This window comes from Drosophila albomicans, chromosome X, assembly GCF_009650485.2.
Source record: "Drosophila albomicans strain 15112-1751.03 chromosome X, ASM965048v2, whole genome shotgun sequence".
NCBI classification, from domain to species: Eukaryota; Metazoa; Arthropoda; class Insecta; order Diptera; family Drosophilidae; genus Drosophila; species Drosophila albomicans.
The window spans coordinates 17,585,949-17,604,391 of record NC_047627.2 but is presented as its reverse complement, the minus strand read 5'-3'; the positions used below and the strand labels follow the sequence as shown (position 1 = coordinate 17,604,391).

Here is an 18,443-nt window from a genome sequence, read left to right as displayed (position 1 = left end):
GATTGTGTGTGTGTGTGTTGTGTATTGGTGTATTGAAGGGGATCTATTGACATTGCCAGTGGTTTGTTTGCTGTTGTGCTTTTATCAGCCCACTTCAATTTGGCAGCGTCATCTTTCACCTTGCTCCAAGCTGGCGGTCACATAGATATGATTTAATAGCTGTACTTAGAGTGTGGTGTATTGATCAGGTGAAGTCTAGCCATACGACTTCTTTTAATTTGCATACAATAATGACAATATATCTTAGAAAGCAAGATGCAATCGAGTGTGCTCGACTGTAAAACACCCGGACTGCAGTTACAATTGATTTCCAATTAAGTTAGAGCATAAATTAAGCTAGGATACTAGTTTGCAAAAGAGATACATTACTTAAGAGTTAAGCAGATATATTCTTACTATTATCTGCAAAAAAACGTTGAGTGTCAAAATTTAGTTGCAAAGGAATGCTAAACGATTTCATAAAACTCATTTAAGTTGATTGCTAATATATGTGTAAGAGTTAAATAAATGGATGTGCAGCTTAGAGATTAGGACAAACAGACAGACAAATGTGATTAAAGAAAACTTAATTTCTTATGTGATATTGTACAATTTTCGGTATTAATCTGATCTTTAATTCTAGAATTTTTTATTTTGTTGCTGCTTGAGCCGCTTTATTCTGCCTCCGATTCAGACTCGGAGCCGGACTCATCGTCGTCGTCATCTTCATCACTGCCGCTGGCGCGATTCAGTCGCAACATCTCCTGGAACTCGTGAACACGTATTTTTTCCGGCACAATTTGCAGCAAGAACTCCAGATTCTTGCTCTTGTTGACCAGCTGCGACAAGTGCTCGTACTTCAAGGTTTCGCCACATGTAGCCGTGTATGCCTCACGGGCCAAATGCTGCACAAACAGCTCCGTGCACTTGGTCATAAGGAAAAGCACCTCGTTGGTAATTAAACCGGTGTCCATGGAGCTCTTCATGATAGTGCGCACTCGGCTGAGGGGCAGAAATGTGTCGGCGCTGGGTTTGCGCTGCTGCTGCTGCAATTTGCTGGCATCGACCATGGCTGCTAATTTTTAACTATATATTTTTGTATTTAGTTAATTATATTTTATTTTTGGCGCTAAGTTTGTTGTTTAGGCAGCCGGCTGTTTATTGTTGGCTGTCAACTACAGTAGTTATAGTTTCGATAGCGTGTTATCGATATGCGGCACGCGCGCGCCAAGTGTTGTGCAGCCCTGTTGTTTTTTTTTTTTTGTAGTAGTAGAAGTAGTATGCTGAGCAGCCATATGCAACACTGCGATTTCATTTTGTGCCCTCCTTTTGGGCTGTTGTTTCGTGTGTTGACCAATAAATTTTTCGTACGCAGCATATTATTTTTTTTTTGTTAGCTGAACACTTCTCAATTGTGAAACAAGTAAATACGCATTTTACAGCCATTTATACGCTTGCGCTGCTGGGCAGACCGTTTCAACAATTTTAAGGGCAAAAAGCACGCGATAACATTTCTGGCAAAAAAAATAAAAAAACAAAAAAAAAAACACGTAGTCGACGGACACAAGCAAGAAACACGATTATTAGCGTAGTGTGTGAGTGTGTGCGTGAGTGTGTGTGTGTGTGGGATAGAAAGAAAACACACAGTGAGAGCGAGAGAGAAAGAGAGGCGCAGAAAAAAGAAAAAGAGGCGACTCCGACCGAATGTGAAAGCGAATTATCCGCGGCAAGGAAGAAGTGCAACACACATTAAATAAATAATAATAAGAATCAAATCAAATCACAAAAGTTAAAAACAGATGTTGTTATAAACACAAAAAACGAATTTGGTGCACTTTGCAGGCGAAGAAGAGCAACAACAACAGCAACAACATCAAAATACGTGAACATCAAACAGTTGTGTAAACAATTACAAAGCGGCAAGCAACAATAAGGGTCAATCACTACAACAACAGCAGAGTCAACAACGACGAAGACGACAGCAGCAGCAACAACAACTAGAAAGCATACTTCGATCCATCCATCAAATACAATATATTATATATATAATATATTAAACATACACACACAACTGTGGAAAGAAGTTCAAGTTGCAGCGACAACAACAACAATTAAAAATGGCCGCTGCCTCCGCCGCCGTTGTAAATGCAGTCAACGATTGCTTCAGCATCGGATCCACAGTGCTATGCACGACCTGTTTTAAGGACGAAGTCGAAGGCGAGGTGCTCGCCTTCGATCACAACACAAAAATGCTAATATTGAGTATCCTTTTTTGCAAAAAAAAAAACAAAAACAAATCAACGCCAATAAGAAACAGCTCAAAGTGAAAGTTTGTTGTTCACTTATCATTATTTTATCATTTTTGTTTATATAAGTTCTGATTGCTTATCGATTGTGACCTTACATCGTTATCGATATCCTTCGTGTGCTCTTTTGCGCCTTTCTTTTCTTTTGCCACCCTCTCCTACCCTACTTCTCCCACAAACAGAATGCCACTCGAAGACGGCCGAAGAGCTTAGTGATGTTTATGTGATGAATTTATCGCTGTGCAGCAACGTGCAAGTGATTAAGGAATGCAATGGCAATTTCATTGATGATCCGCAAAAGCTCAATCTGGAACAGGTAAACTCCATGTCATATATTTTCAAAATAATCCAACACATAAATCTAATTTAAATCAAATTTCTACTACAGGTTAAAATGCGGCTACGCAAAACAGTTGAGAGGCGACAGGATTTTCTCAAGTCCAAAAATGCCGATGTTAGTCCAGAAGCACAAGAGCTCTATAGAGCGATAGCCAAACAGCTTGGGGTTAGTTGCATCCATCTTTGCTTTTGTGTTATCGATAACGTAGTTATAAATTGGTTTTATGTTTGAATTGCAGTACAATGAAGTCTCCTGGCAGGGACAGAATATACAAATCTTAAATGAAGTCACCGTCTCGCCACCATATCGAGTGGACAACGTTGTGTCCAGTTCGGATAACGATACTTCGTGCAACTACATTAAGCGAATTGTAAGCACTCTAGTCGCCTCTTCTGTATGTTTATATTTACTTTTCCGTGATTGTAGATCAAACAGTTCTTCAACACGAGACCGTCGCCGTCGGCACAGGAAAATTCGCATGCTGCAGGCGGCGGCGCATCATCGGCGTCTGTGTCGCCCACGTCCTCATCTCTATCATCGAGTAATGCAGCTTCAGGATCACCGGTTCCCGCTAACTAAGAATAAACAAAAACAAAAAAAAAAAAAAAAAAATATTTGCTTCAGAAAATGAAACGAGAATGTTTGTTATTTTGTGGGGTTGCATTTCATTGGGTTATGGGTGTCGATAACAGTGATAGCGATAACTTTGCTTCGTCATTTGTGACGTAACAAATGTAAATGCCACTAAAATCAGCAAAAGAAAATATAATTAGTTGCGTATGGTATGAGTGTATAAAAATGAAAACAAACAAAAAGTTATCGAAATTTGATGGCGCCAATCGAAGAATGTTGTTGGGTTGTGTGACTAGCAAAACAGTGTCGGTGCGCCAAGGCGAATGGCAAAGTAAACAGAAGAAGTACCATCAGCAAGCCGCATTTACTTTCGCGTTAGAAATAAACAATTTAGTAGTTGAATAAGAATTAAAACAGCAACAACAGAATGGAAGATGTACAAAAGCATAGTGTACATACGCTAATATTTCGTTCGCTAAAACGCACTCACGATCTCTTCGTCTCCAACCAAGGGAACCTACCCGACTTTGATGACCACTTGTAAGTAGCGCAAAACAACAAACCAACAAAAAAACTGGGCAAACGTTTAAACAATATTTCACACAGAGAGAAGGTGCGTCGCTCAATCAAGGCACGCGACATTTACGGTGTGGTATTGGATCGCGCCAATAAGGCCCTGGATGCGAAGAAGCTGTCACTACAAAACGGCGATCCGGAACGTCCTTTGGCTGCCATCGGCGATGCCGCCGATCTAAGCATGACCGCCGCCGAAGGAGGCGCAGGCAACAGTCTGGTGCGATATGCACGGGGCGGCGTTGGTGCCGGTGGCAAGGAGAAGCCCAACAGCATCAACAGCACATCGCTGGTGCGCGCCTCAATGCCGGGCAATAGCGGCGCCGGCAGCGCGAACAGCAACGTGCAACTGATACCAAAGAAAGCGCCTAGCATACCAAAGCCCAAGTGGCATGCACCCTGGAAATTGTCACGCGTCATCTCCGGCCATTTGGGCTGGGTGCGTTGCATTGCCGTGGAGCCGGGCAACGAATGGTTTGCCACCGGTGCCGGCGATCGTGTCATCAAAATCTGGGATCTGGCCAGCGGCAAACTGAAGCTATCCCTCACCGGCCATGTGAGCACTGTGCGCGGCGTCGCTGTCAGCTCCAAGCATCCGTATCTGTTCAGTTGCGGAGAGGATCGTCAGGTCAAATGCTGGGATCTCGAGTACAACAAAGTAATACGACACTATCACGGTCATTTGTCGGCGGTCTATTCGCTGGCGCTGCATCCCACCATCGACGTGTTGGCCACATCGGGTCGCGACTCCACAGCACGCATCTGGGACATGCGCACCAAGGCCAATGTGCACACACTGACTGGACACACGAACACCGTGGCCAGCGTTGTGGCTCAGGCGACAAAGCCACAGATTATCACCGGTTCACATGACTCGACGGTGCGTCTGTGGGATTTGGCAGCAGGCAAAAGTCTGTGCACGTTGACGAATCACAAGAAATCGGTGCGCAGCATCGTCTTGCATCCATCGTTGTATATGTTTGCGTCCGCCTCGCCCGATAATATCAAGCAATGGCGCTGTCCCGAGGGCAATTTTGTGCAAAACATCTCGGGACACACGGCAATCGTGAATTGCATGGCCGCCAATACGGATGGTGTGCTGGCATCGGGAGGCGACAATGGCACCATGTTCTTCTGGGATTGGCGCACCGGTTACAATTTCCAGCGCTTTCAGGCGCCCGTCCAGCCTGGCTCTATGGACAGCGAGGCGGGCATCTTTGCTATGTGCTTCGATCAGTCGGGAACCCGACTCATCACCGCCGAAGCGGACAAGACGATCAAGGTGTACAAAGAGGATGACGAGGCCAGCGAAGAGACGCATCCGGTTAATTGGCGACCCGAGCTGCTCAAGCGGCGCAAATTCTAATCCTACACTACTCTATTTAGTTGTATGTCCTTTTTTAATAGTAAATAAATTGCAAGCTCTTTAATAATTTGACGATATCAATTCCATATACGCTTTTATGTAGAACAATAGCTGTACAATTAATGTGACATATGGACAATCGGGAAGAATTGATTTAAGATGAAATCTCAGCTAATTATAAAATGGTTTGGTATAATGAATAAATGAAGCAAGAACTTATCAAAATCTGGTTAAACAACAACTCAAATTAAATGGAAAATCAAAGTATTGAATGTTATGAGGAGTCCTCAATGAGGAGAATTCGAACAGATTTATTATATAGGACAATATTAAGCTGAATGGAAAATCAAAGTATTGAATGATGTGAGGAAGAATTGAAAAGATTTATTCTTTAGGACATGGAACATCTCTCCTGATTTTTGTTAATAAAATGTAATTTAAATAATGACTAATAAATATTGAAAATTACACATTTAGTTTTTTTTTGAAATTGTAGGTATTTTATTTCTTTGTTTCTTTTTTTACACATAAATAATTTAAATTATTTTCTGCGTAAATAATAATAGCATATTCTGTATATATATATATACACATATATGTATACATCTGCAAGTGTATAAGTACATATATATGCATAAAATTATTTAGTTCTTTATGTAGTGTGTTAAAATATTTCCTGTTTCTTATTTGCTTTCTTTCTGCTTTCTCTGCTCAACAGTTTTTTTTTAGTTTTGTTAGACTTTTCTTCAAATTTTCGCTAAAGTTAACAAAGTAAAAGCACTAAATGTTAATTTAAATGTTGTCGTTTCTGTTTCTGTTTTCTTTATTTTTTATATTTTATGATTAATATTATTATTAATTAGTGTTTATATTATAAGTAGTCATTTCTGCATTAACGTTTACATTAGCATTATCATTATATATCATTTCATGTATTAAAATCACAAATAATTCTTGTTTGAAACAAATCGTTTGTTTTTCTTTTCTTTCTCTTGCTCTTTGTATTGTTTTCTTTCTTGTTTTTTGTTTGTTTTTAATTTAGATTTCTCTCTTTATGTTTTTGTTATACAAGATTTTTGCTTTTCTCTTTCTTCTTGTTCTTGTTGTTGTTGTTGTTGCTGTAGTTGTTGTTGCTTTAAACATTAAACATCTATGTATTTATTTATATATTTATATATAATATATTTCCTCATCTGCTGCTGCTATCTCTTTCACTCGCTCGCTGTCCATCTCTTTCTACATCGTGTGTCAACTCACACTCTAGGAGTTATTGGAGTTTCTTTTGAAATGTTTTTTGTTTTTCTTTAATTTTTTGATATAAATATAATTGTTTTATCGTTTAACAGCATTTTTGTGGTTTGTATTTATGCGTATGCGTCTCTCTCGTTCGTCGGCTTGCAACATTCGGTGACAACGCATAATTATATATAACTAAAAAAAATAATAAAACAATTTCAAACACAAATACAATGGAAATTAGTTCTTGACAATGAATTCATTAACGTGGTTACGACTTTTCAAAGGCTCTCCGAGGAGAATGCCCAATTTACATGATCTACTAACTAATTTTGTAATTAATAAAAGTTTTTGAAAAAAAAAAATGTATGAAATTAAATCGACCTCAAAAATTGTAATAACTAAAGAACGCATTTAAAACTTCATAGTTTTCAAAATATTACTCTTTTTCAATTGTTGACAGTAAGAAGTATCATAACTAAAATCTATTTCAAAGTTGTAAACAATAAATTGAAAATTTATAAAGCTTCATGCTTTCGCTTTTCTGCTGCGTGTCCCTTTTTCATGCTTTTCCTCATACATATATATATATATATATATATATATATATATATGTGTATATATATAAATTACAAGTGGAAGTTATTAATCTAATAGTGAGTCGTTATCTGTTGTTGGAAGCTTGCTTTGTTGTCGCTGCAGTTACCTTCGCCCTTGCCTAATCCGCAGAAACACATCCTTGCCACGTCTCGAGAGAGAGGGAGAGAGAAGGTGAACGGAGACGCATACGCACACAAATACATTCTGACATAGACGCACTGACATTCACACACATACAATACATACACAGTACGATCCATGTTGAATATAGTTGTAATATACATATATAATTATAATATATTTCATTTTTTTGTTGCTATTGTTGTTTCTGTTTGTGTTGCTGTTGTTTGTTGCTCGTGTTACTGTTGTTGTTGTTGTTATCCGCTTCTTTTCCTCTGTTTTTTTTTTATAGTGTTTAATTGTAGATTTTTATAGCCTTCTCGGAGAAATTCAATGAGCTGCGCTTGCGCGACTTATTAATATGATCCAGTCCAAAGAATGGCAACTGGCCGCCCGACCATGTGCGATACACCTCCAGATCGATGGGCGTATTATCGTTGACATCGATGGTATGCCCCATGGTGATGACAGCGAACTTGTAATTCTCCCATTCCTTGTCTGGGACATTGAGACGCTTCTGGATGCGCTGCTTCAGTGCACCATATGGCTCGCCGTGACGCGCCTTCGTTAGGAACGGCACACCGAATGAATTATAGAGCTCTTTGCTAAAATGCGCCACCGGGATGAGCAATTCATTCTCAGCCAGCTGGGATTCCTCAGCGGTGATCTCTTCGATGCGATAGATCTTCTGTGTGCCTTGTGTGGTTGTGATCGATTCGTTGGTCTTCATCAGCGAATCGAGCAGTATGTCATCCTTGCAGATGGCCGCAATCTTGTGATTGCCCACCTTGAGCAGACGCAGCTTCTTGCGGCTATTCTCGGCAAACGTTATCGTCTTGGCCGCCTCATCGAGCAGCCCCTTGACCGTATCGTTTTTGTTTGGATATAGCACCAGTTCCTTCTCATCCTTCAGATCGTACGAGACCCAAATGCATTTGAAGAGCTTCTTGTTGTCCAGCTCGTGAATGCTCAGCGACAGACGCTGATAGAAGATACGCTTCGGCGTGCTCTGTTTCGAGTACGACAGCAGATCCTTGATGGTACCCTGTGAATGAAATGTAACAACTTAAGCAAAAATCTTTATAACAACTATATTTAATGTTGTCTACGCACCTTGTAGGTGTAGGGCACCGCATTGCCGGCAGTCTCCTTGTAGTTGCTGATGCACATGAAGAACTGCAGTTTCTGTGGATCGGTATTGAGACGCTCGGCGACCGCATTGGTCAACTGATCGTAATTGTACCGATTCGACAGCTCCAACGTAAAGTCCGGCTCATTGGGATTACACTTGTCGCTGAATATAATCTCAATGCGATAGACCAGATCCAAGAAGTAATCCTCAACGGTGGGCAAATCCAGTTTAACATCAACATTCTCGCGCTCAAATATCAATATCGATCCCTGCAAATGATCCTGTTGCATATACAGCACACTCTCGATGGGCTCATTTATGTTGGGGATCTTCTTCTCGGCATACTCATCGTACACGGTCAGTTCGGTGTCCGGGTCGAAGCCGAGTATGCGATTGACTTCCGGCACCAATCCGGAGAGACGACGATTCAATGGCTGCTGTGTGCAACCGATATAATTGAGACGCTTGTTGCGCGCATCGTAATACTTGAGGAAGAGCAGCACATCGGTCTTGGGATTGAAGGGCAGCAGCGGCGCCGTGCTATCCGGCGGCGCCAGCTCCAGGAAGATGACCCATGGCTTCTGTGACGTCGGTATCTGTTCGATGGTGCGCGTTGCCTCCGCCTCGAAATCAAAGTGCAGGAACTTTTGCGTTTGCGCCGTGCACATGTTCCAGATGCGCATGCGATCGCGTGGCACACCAAATGCCTTCACCAGCATCTCGACCATCTCGTTAACGGTCTGATTCTGCTTCAGTTTGAATGGGCGCTGATGTGTCTTTTCCAAATCGAAGAGGCGTCGCTTCTGCTGCGACTCAAAGTACTCCTCGAGTATGACATGGATCGGCACATAAGTGTTGGCCTCACTGCGCTCCTTGCGACGCGCCATCTCGATGCGTTTCTCCAGATCGAGACGTTCGACAAGATCGCTTGAGATCTCATTCTCGGGTATATCGCCGAGCACACGATCCAATTCAGATTGACGTATATAGACGAGCATATAGGCATTGCTGCATTTGGCATGAAACGAGATCTCATCGTCCATGCCGCCATAATTCTGTTCGATGGCCTCCTGTTTGCGGCAGCTGGACACAACATCATCATCGAATTTGAACCAACGTCCGTCGGCCTTTGGATTGATGAAGACAACATAATGACCGCCATGATTGTCGCCGGAGTGGACGAGCACAGCGTGCAGCACATAGTCGGCTGGCGTCTTTTCACGTTCGGCCAAATAGCTGTCGAGATTGATTTGCTCATAGAACTCGAAGCGATCGTTGTACTTGATCGAGCTGTCGGTAATTGGATCGTATTGGAAACGCATCAAATGCAAATGCAGCACGGGCGGGAATGATGTGAATATGACGCCCTTGCTCGCCTCCTACGACAAAACAGCATAAAGAAATAATAATTGTATTAGTATTGAGAACATTGAATTGGAATTACATTCACAACTCTCAGCTAAGCGAGTTATACGTTGGCTCACCTGCAGACCATGGACACCGGCATCGTACTTGTTGTCACCCTCGAGCGTCTCGGAGGCCACATAATCCTGGAACGAATCGTATATGTTCTTCTTGTCTTTGATGTTGAGTTGAATGTCGTAAAAGGTCTCGTAGCGTGTGCTATTATAATCCACATTCTTGCACTTGATATACGACGACATTTTGCCCTCAAATAGTCCCGGTATTGTGCCCTCCAAGCATGTGCCCTTCATCTTCGACTCGAGCTTATCGAGAAGCACACGTAAAAATTCCTGTACATCGTGCTGCATAAACGAATCGAGTGTCTCCCAGCCAAAGGATTTGGTTAACTTCTTGGTGCCCACGGGACGATCACCGAACTGCAGCTCATGGAAGACACGCTGCAGCGATAGGCCCACCGATTTGGTGCTATCATCGGCCTCGGTGGGTATGCGATAAACGGCCAAACGCAACGAGTTCGTGAAATATAATGTCTGCAGCAATGAATTCATATAACAGGTGGCGCCCTGATTCTTGAGACCCACATAGCCGGTATGTTTCTTCGAGTCCCAGAGCACACCATGTGGAGCATCAGCAATCACGTGAACCTCGAGTGTAATGCTGCCATTGTGCACATAGTATTTGTCCGGATCCTGCAGCTCCTGCCATGTGATGAAATTTGAATAGCCATAATCGTTCTCCTTGGAGTAGAATAAATGCTTGATTTTGGCCCGTGTAAATGGCGGTGCATCCGGTTTGTGGCACTTCAAACGCAGCTCGGCAATCGCGTTGCACGACCAGGTGGGCGAATCGTTTTCGCCGTTGCACTGCAAAAAGAAGCCCAGAGCACGATCGTTGGGTATCACCATTATCTTCCAGGGCAGCATGCGCACATAGACGGGCTGCGACAGATGCTGTTGCTTGATCTGTCCCACATTCTCCACGGTGTAGGAGAATACGGTTTCAGAGCGAAACTGATCCTCCTTTGTTTCGTCGTCCATCGGCATTTCTTGTTCGTTGGCAAACGATGTGGAGCTGCTTTCGGCCAACAGTTGTTGTGGCGGCACGTTGCCGTTCTCACTGGGGAGTTGTTGCTGCTGCTGTTGTTGTTGCTGCTGCTGTTGTGGTTGCAACTGTGGATGTATTAAATTCTTAAATTTGGGCAATTGTGGCGGCGAATTTGTCTGTTGTTGCTGCTGCTGTTGTTGTTGCTGTTGTAGGTCGCTTGTAATAATTTCGACCTCTTGGGTATCCTGGGTGTCCATAGCTTCGATAGACTGATCTGTTTCAATGTCCATCTTATTGGGCCCCTTGAAATTGTGTGTGTTGCTTGCTCAATCGGCTGGCCGCCGTTGTGTTTTTCTTTTCGTTTTTCTTGCCCCACACTCAAATCTTAATTTTGTATTCTGTGTGTTTCTCCTATATAATGATTATTGTTTTTCTTTTTATCGATATACAAGAACAGCACACATATAATTTGTTGATTGATTGATTGATTGATTTTTTCCCTGCTTGTTCTTCTCCTTCAATGTTATCGTGGTGACACTCGATAACGATTACGATTGCGTTGCAGCAGCCGCCTTGTTGGTTTTCTACAGAGAAAAAAATGGGTAACAGGAGAAACATCGATAAATAAACACATACGCACACACACACATGCACACGAAAAACGTATATATGTATGTGCAAACACACAACGCACACATGCATATGTATGTACATATTGTATGTGGTCACAAGCTTGCAAATTTTTATTGCACACACACAAACACACGCATTTTATCTTTTTTTCTTATTGTTCTAAACACTTTCGCCTGATTATTTGTGTATACAATTTCATAATTTTTCCAACGCACGGAAATGCGCCGCATCGCTTTGTCCCAACACACACACCCATGCACTTATGTATATTTATATGTATGTACATTTTGTATATATATACATACATATACAAACATGTTTGCGCACGCACGCACGCATCAAGCACACTTCTACCCATTCCTTTTTACCCCCACCCATCGTTAGCAACCAATGTGTCGCTTTTGTCATCGCGGCGGGCAAAATTTACTTAGCGCACACAACACATTTTGCAATACATTATTTATTCGATTCTCTCGTATTTCGGTTGTTTGTTGACTTACCTTTCGAGTTGTCGAAATAAATTGTACTACTGCCTTTTCCTCTTTTTGATTAGTGCTTTCGCCGCAAGCTGATTGATGGTTGAACAGACAAGCGGAGAAGCACCTGGTTAGCGAGAGGGAAGGGGGTGTCTCAAACTCGGACACAAGAGCCAAAAAGGCGAAAAAAAATGTGCAAATTTTGTATTTTTCTTTCCAACCTACTCTTTAATTTCTGGCGTTCTCCTCTTCTTCCTCATCGGCGGTCGGTGTGTTCTGTTACTGCTGCACGACGCTTTTGCTTTTTTTCGATAAGTTTTATTTGTTTTGTTGTTAAAAAAAAAGAAAACGTAAATTTTGTCAATGGTTTTTAATTTGAATTTATGAACATTAAGGAAAAGAAAAACTGCAAAACTTTATAATTTTAGCTAAAATGTTGCTGCGCTGCTCAAAATGGCACTGCAAAGTGTGGCTGTCAAATTATATTTTTGAAATGCTTTGTTTTAGGACAAAGGCGAAATAACCAGAGGGAACCATAGGTTGGTACATTGGTATTTTTTCGAAAATACGTTTTGGATGCAGAACGTTTTGAAGTGTAATAATTTTCCAGTCAACTTATACCAGGAACTTGGAAATTCTGGTACTAGCTTGCAAATTATAAATTATGAATAACAGCAGCTGTGAAGCTCATAAACTTATGAAAAATTCTTCTAGTTTTTAAATACTAAAGAACGGTCTTATCGCAGAAAAGCGCAAGCATGCGCTCATACGCTTCGATAACAAATTTTTCCGATTGCGCAGTAAATCGTTGGTGAGCAATGTCACCACATGAACATTATTTTTGCCGTCCCTGGCGGTTACATATGAGCGCACAGCTGATCAGCTGTTCTGAGTAGCACAAAATTTTTACAGTTTGAAATGCGTTTGTTTTCATTGATCGCAAATATAAACAAACTTTTGAATGTAATAAAATAAATATGTGTATAATTTATAAAATCAACATTGATCATCCATCATTCGCTTGAGGTACAATTTGCTAACAATTTTGGTAATATACAGGTTATATACAATACAATATATGGAAATGGATCGTTATTTATCGCTTGTTATTTTGTTATTGTTCTTCTAGCTAACTGGCTGTTGAACGCTGATGCAATCGATCGCAGCGCTGACAACGGTGATAACTGCTACTGCTGGCAGCCTTCCAGCATTTATAATGGGAACAGACGCCGCACTGAGCACAACACTGGACTTTTCGCTGCCAGCGATAAATGAGCTTGGGACTCTTGCAATATTCGCAGACAAAGGCGCGACCGGTGCAGAGCTGTGGATAAAAATTCAATTGGATTACTGTTCTGCATAGAGTAAAAGTAAAGTACGGTTTTGCACTCACCACACAGTTGTTGATGTGTTGCTCGCTGAGTGCAATGAGCTCCTCGATGGAGCGACGCATGCTGTTGTTTTGCGCATCGACAAAATCACACATGGACCACATGTCCGGCTCATTGGTAATGTGCGTCGGCACCGCACTAAAGAGTGCTTGCTCCCTATGTGTGTGTGAGAGAGAGAGATGCAAATAGATTCAAGATTAGCGAGAAAATATATTTAGGAAGGAGCTAACAACGCGACTGTTGCTTCTCTTTTTTGCACACTATCGATAGTTACTAACGCCTGACTATCGTCACGACACTCACCTGGTGGCAAAGCGACACGCGCTGATGAAATCGTGCGCATACTTCAACTGCAGACGCCGCTTGCGAGCGCGAGCCAACGCCTTTTGCTTGCCATACAGCTCCGGCTGCAGGTCGGGCACATGGAAGAGGGGAAACGTGTACATCTGCTCGATGAGACGATAGGCAAACGAGCTGACCGCATAGCAGCGAAAGTCCCACGAATGCAGGATCTTGGCGGGTATCGCCGACATTTGATTGCGATGGCAACCAGTGCACAGATATTTGCCTAAATAGTTGCAATAGCGAAAGTGCTGCTGATACTGACGTGCCACATGCATGCCACATCCGGCACAGCGATACTGTTGGCGCTTTAAGAGCTCCGTCCGACTCAGAGCTGGATGCTCCGTAAAGATGATCTGTTGACGCGGCGGCGCCCAAGTGCGTGTGCCTCGCGTTAAACACGCGGACTCCTCTTGCAGTTGCTGTTGCTGCTGTGGCAATGGCTTGGGCAGCGGCAACAGCTGCTGTGGTGCATCCTGTTCGGACACCAGCCACTTGAGATCACCCAGCTTGGGCAGCTGTTGATCCTTGAAGCGTGATATCAACTGCAAACCAACCGCCTCGGCGCTGTTGTTGTTGCCCGCCCCCAGCGAATGTTGTTGCTCCACAAATGGCACACCGATGGTTTCGGCATCGATAAAAGTATCGCCTTGTCCTTGGTTGTTGGTGCTGCCGCTGCTATTGTTGCTGCTGCTGCTGTTATGACGTTGCCGGCGACGACGACGACTCCATTTCACATGCTCGATGGCCGTGATGCAGGCCTCCGAGATGCGAAAGTGTGCGTTCTCCTTCTCCAGTTCGGTGTTGTTGTGCGCATAGCGTGACATCTGCAGAAAGGCGGCCAAACTTTGATTGTCCCTCTTGCTGTTGTAGCTGTTGTTCTCGCTAGTGCTCAGGGTGCTGCACGGCGTCGAGCTGCTGCAACTGGCACCCGACACCTGATGACATCCCACAATGTCAAGCGGTGCCGTCATCGTTTCCTGTTCCGTTTCCGCCTGGGCATAGTCGAGCATGCTGATGCCCTCGAAAAGCGATTGCTGCTGCCGCTTGTCGAGCTTGCGTCCATTCACCGGACGAAAAGTATCAAGCACACTGCTCGCCTCATCGTCGTGGCCAAGACCACGCTGATACCAGCTGGTGTAAACCGGCGGCGAGCCAAACAGCTTGCCCAGCCAGCCATTCAATGAAGGACTGCCTCGCTTGCTGACTGCGGCAGCAGCTGTTCCTGTTGCTGTTGGCGTCATCGTGTTGCAATCGCTGCTGTTGCCGCTTCCGCTGCTGCTGCTATTGTTCGTTTGATCCGTCCAGATCTTGATGTCGTCACAGTTGATCAACTGAATGACGCGTCGCGGCGTCAACTGGCCACTGCTCGCTGTGCTCAAGCTGCAGCCGCTCAACGGCAGCTCGAGTTCACGCTCCGCTTCCGTCCAACGCGCTCGCCGACTGTTGTAGGTCTGACAACGTGGACGCAAGCTGTCCGGACTGTGCTCGCTGCTCTGCTGCAGACTGGGCAAACTCTTGATGCGACGCAAGAGTAACAGTTGCTGTTGTTGTTGCTGCTGCTGCTGCGGCTGTTTCTGTGCGTGCTGGGGCAGCAGCTCCTCCTCCTGCACCACTTGCAAACGTTGTGTTACATTGCTGAAATTCGGTTGCGAACTCGTGCGTCGATGACGCTGGCGACGCTGCAGCGGCTCTAACTGGCTCAGCAAACTGCTCTGATCCAGCTGCACGGCTGTGAGGCACACAAACAACGCTGTGGCATGTGTGCTGTGGCGCAACAGCGCCACATCCGGCTGATAGTACGTATCGAGCAGCTCCCGGTCGGCGACCAGCGTTTGCAGACAACGTGTGAGGCAGTGTTGTTGAAGGCAACTTGTCACCCATTGCTGTAGAAACTCGCTGACGTGCTGCGTGGGGGCGTGCCGCGAGCTGCTGCCATGTGGCAGCTGCAGCTGTGTGGCACGCAGAAACTCAAAGTCCTCGACCAAGCGCTGCCAGGCAAAAGAGAAGGAGCGATATTAAAGAATGCTTAGAGTGGCAAAGAGAATCTACTCGATTGCGAAATACTTGCTAAAGCAATTTAAATTTGTATGGCATGACACAGGAATATAATAAACAAAGAATTTCCCAACATGTTCACTATACTAATATACCTCATTAGGCTCAAAGAATTGTGGGGTTTTAGAATTGCTCAACAAGTAATCGCAGTCTGTGTTTGGCTGTGAGTGTGATTCATGTAATCAACAATGTTCGAGAAACTGAAGGCGTGGCTTGGACTCACCTGGGTGCCACCGTTGGTGGCAGATGGCAGCAGGAGACCGTGCTGCAAGATGCGCACACACGTCTGCACCACGAGATGGAAGCACTCATCGCTCTTGGTCTGGAACCAATGATGCGTCGCCCGACGCAGCTCCGCCAGCAACGTCGTTAGCTGCAGTTGCTGTTGCTTCGCCTCCCGAGCACGTCTGTGTGTGTCGCAGCTCCAGCTTGGTGGCCCACTTGTTGTTGTTGTTGCTGCTGATGTTGTTTGTTGCTGTTGTGGTGATGTTGTTGGTGATGTGAATGGCGATGTTGTTGCCGTCGACATTTCCGTCGTCACTGGGTGGATTACACGGTTATCGTTTTTCAGCTGCGACTGTACGTGTGTGTGTTGTTATTGTTGTTGTTGCTGCTCCAATCATCATCGTATGCGAATATTGCAAATTGCAGGCATTGATTGCGTACTCTGTGCACCATAATAAACTATGGCGTAGTGATGCGAAAGCATCGCCCCCTCAGTATCGATACTATCGATATTCGAAGCATCGATGATTTTGTAGCACTAATTTTAGACATTGTTTGGCGCGTATTTGTAATTTTTTTGCTGAATTATAAAATTTCCAACAAATTGGTTTACACTTTTTCTAAGTTGCAATAAAAAAAAAATACTTAACTTTGGCACCAACACAATTGCATTTTGCATTGCTCTTCGCTAATAACGGGCAGTTTGCAAGCTACTAACAATCGAATTTAGATTTACAGTTATCAAAACAAACTGCAGATTGCTAAAAAAAGCTTGTCAATGGCATAAGTTTGAGAACAATATGCAATAATATTACGAAATATTATGGATATCGGGCCTGCACTACAGCCAATCAGCTGCTTGCAACAGTCGATATGTAATCGAGTTAAAAACATTGTTATCGAACCCGCCGTTAATCTCAAGAAAGTAAAATACAAGTTGCAAAATGATTATTGTTTGTGATGATTGATTACATAAATTGCATGCAAACTGAACATTTATTGTAATATGCTTGAATTTCTGTTGTAGTTCTACTGAGTCTTCTTCTCGTCCTTGGACTTGCCGCCAGCACTGACACCAGCCTCATCCTTAAAGTGCAGGAACACAAACGAAAAGACAAAGAGTCCAATCATCATGGAGAAGGCGCTTGTGTAATAGGGGAACGCACTCGGTATGAAACGTTCGTATTGTGTGTGCTCCAACGGGCGCACCGACACCTGAGTGGTGCTATACAAATGCGTATAGCCAACGCGATCGTAATCGACCTTAAATTGATAGACGCCATAAACATCGGGTATTTTGAATTTGCCCTCGTAGCTGCCGCCCTTCGTCTGCTTGAGGAAGGTGCGTACAAATGGATCGATGCGCACAAACTCCAGCTGTATGTCATTGGCACGGAATGGTTGCCATTTACCCGACACTAGTTCCTCGATGGCAATCGTATAGACAACGGGATCGGTGATGGTATAAGCTTGCTCTGGTGGATTCTTTTCGCCCTCCTTATTGTGCTGCACGGATGCCACACGCAAACGGCCGCTCTCACCAAACACCCACTGACTGATGGCCTCGGCTACCGCCTGATTGCCCGCTTGCTTGTGGAAGACACCGCTCTGAGCATATTGCACGGCCTGGGTGAAGGCATCATCCGCAAAGAATTGCAGTGAGCCGCTGAACACAACCCGAGCATTGTTACGTGCTTGGAGTGCGGCAATCAAGAGCGTGTTGCGACCGACAGCATGTGGATAATCGGAGATACTCGAGTCGGGTTTATAGCTGTAAGCGCTGCTCTCGGCCGTCAGAAGTTTGAGCACCAGCGGATTCTCCTTGTCGGCAATGAGCCCAGTGCCGCGATACAACAGTGGTGCTGCATCCGATTTGCGATTGTTCTGGCCCACAACGCTGGCAGCGTCAATAAGATTCTGGGCTGAAGTCAAGATGGTTGTGTGATCACCGGCATCGCTGACATCATAGTGCAAATGATCAATAACAGCGGCATTCTCTTCATCTAACTCGAAGCCGCACTCGGAAGCGAATTCACGGAGTGCATCGCCGGATTTTTCGCTGCCAGCAACCAAAACGTTACCGCCATCATCGACAAATTGTGCCAAGCGCTCCACACTGATATCACCGCCAAATTCCTCTACGCTAGGTGCAAAGATGATGACGTTCTTGTACAAATACTCGCCATAACGTGACAGCAACAAGCCCGAATCATCAGCAAGTTTGTAAGTTAATTTGAAGCCGCGATCTAAACGAAAAAAAATACACATATGAATTGTACACGTCAGAGGTTATGCATATGTGTGTGTGCGATGCCGGTTACCTTGCAGTGATTTGAAGAAAATCGAGTGTGTTTCACGTATAGCTAGATTGTCGAGCAATACCAGCGTATTGGCATCGGCCTCTAACACGGCATTGCAATGATTTATTGCCAAAAATGCAATTAACACGATTTTCCACATTTTTAAACAGCCGACTTGGAGTTTTCTCTTTTCTATCAGCACTTTTCTCAGTCAGTGTGGCCGTGTGCTGAATTGCTTAATATAATTTCACCCAAAAATAGTCACATTATCGCTTTCGATAGACAAGTGGGACGTCACTGCAATCGATTGCTCGATAGCATTAC

At 44.0% G+C, this 18,443-nt stretch overlaps 6 protein-coding genes across 7 annotated transcripts; 2 read left to right on the top strand and 4 right to left on the bottom strand.

Moving 5' to 3' along the window:
• Positions 1 to 83: 83 nt before the first annotated feature.
• Positions 84 to 1,205, bottom strand: LOC117564230 (chromatin accessibility complex 16kD protein). The gene has a single exon (XM_034242924.2). It carries the CDS (start codon positions 1,047 to 1,049, stop codon positions 654 to 656), a length of 396 nt encoding a protein of 131 aa, XP_034098815.1. The 5' UTR covers positions 1,050 to 1,205; the 3' UTR covers positions 84 to 653.
• Positions 1,206 to 1,288: 83 nt separating this feature from the next.
• On the top strand, positions 1,289 to 3,258 carry LOC117564223 (LSM12 homolog A). Its single transcript, XM_034242913.2, has 6 exons — positions 1,289 to 1,402; positions 1,822 to 2,241; positions 2,468 to 2,601; positions 2,674 to 2,790; positions 2,864 to 2,995; positions 3,052 to 3,258. Exons 2-6 carry the CDS (start codon positions 2,097 to 2,099, stop codon positions 3,202 to 3,204), a joined length of 681 nt encoding a protein of 226 aa, XP_034098804.1. The 5' UTR covers positions 1,289 to 1,402; positions 1,822 to 2,096; the 3' UTR covers positions 3,205 to 3,258.
• A 181-nt stretch (positions 3,259 to 3,439) lies between these two features.
• LOC117564195 (pleiotropic regulator 1) lies at positions 3,440 to 5,218 on the top strand. The gene is made up of 2 exons (XM_034242872.2): positions 3,440 to 3,738; positions 3,805 to 5,218. Exons 1-2 carry the CDS (start codon positions 3,626 to 3,628, stop codon positions 5,135 to 5,137), a joined length of 1,446 nt encoding a protein of 481 aa, XP_034098763.1. The 5' UTR covers positions 3,440 to 3,625; the 3' UTR covers positions 5,138 to 5,218.
• Positions 5,219 to 7,338: 2,120 nt separating this feature from the next.
• LOC117578206 (ubiquitin carboxyl-terminal hydrolase 7) lies at positions 7,339 to 12,257 on the bottom strand. Of its 2 annotated transcripts, none has more exons than XM_034263543.2 (4): positions 12,029 to 12,257; positions 9,710 to 11,278; positions 8,207 to 9,604; positions 7,339 to 8,138 (listed from the first exon to the last, which is right to left on the bottom strand). In XM_034263543.2, the coding sequence occupies exons 2-4, from the start codon at positions 10,982 to 10,984 to the stop codon at positions 7,389 to 7,391; spliced, it is 3,423 nt and encodes a 1,140-aa protein (XP_034119434.1). In that variant the 5' UTR covers positions 10,985 to 11,278; positions 12,029 to 12,257; the 3' UTR covers positions 7,339 to 7,388. The 2 variants fall into 2 exon arrangements, with proteins under 2 accessions (XP_034119434.1, XP_034119435.1); XM_034263544.2 differs by lacking the exon at positions 12,029 to 12,257 and adding an exon at positions 11,828 to 11,984.
• LOC117578208 (run domain Beclin-1-interacting and cysteine-rich domain-containing protein) lies at positions 12,029 to 16,297 on the bottom strand. Its single transcript, XM_034263545.2, has 4 exons — positions 15,818 to 16,297; positions 13,498 to 15,527; positions 13,197 to 13,350; positions 12,029 to 13,127 (listed from the first exon to the last, which is right to left on the bottom strand). The coding sequence occupies exons 1-4, from the start codon at positions 16,121 to 16,123 to the stop codon at positions 12,933 to 12,935; spliced, it is 2,685 nt and encodes an 894-aa protein (XP_034119436.1). The 5' UTR covers positions 16,124 to 16,297; the 3' UTR covers positions 12,029 to 12,932.
• Positions 16,298 to 16,750: 453 nt separating this feature from the next.
• LOC117577973 (dolichyl-diphosphooligosaccharide--protein glycosyltransferase 48 kDa subunit) lies at positions 16,751 to 18,350 on the bottom strand. Its single transcript, XM_034263057.2, has 2 exons — positions 18,141 to 18,350; positions 16,751 to 18,065 (listed from the first exon to the last, which is right to left on the bottom strand). Exons 1-2 carry the CDS (start codon positions 18,277 to 18,279, stop codon positions 16,849 to 16,851), a joined length of 1,356 nt encoding a protein of 451 aa, XP_034118948.1. The 5' UTR covers positions 18,280 to 18,350; the 3' UTR covers positions 16,751 to 16,848.
• Positions 18,351 to 18,443: the final 93 nt, after the last annotated feature.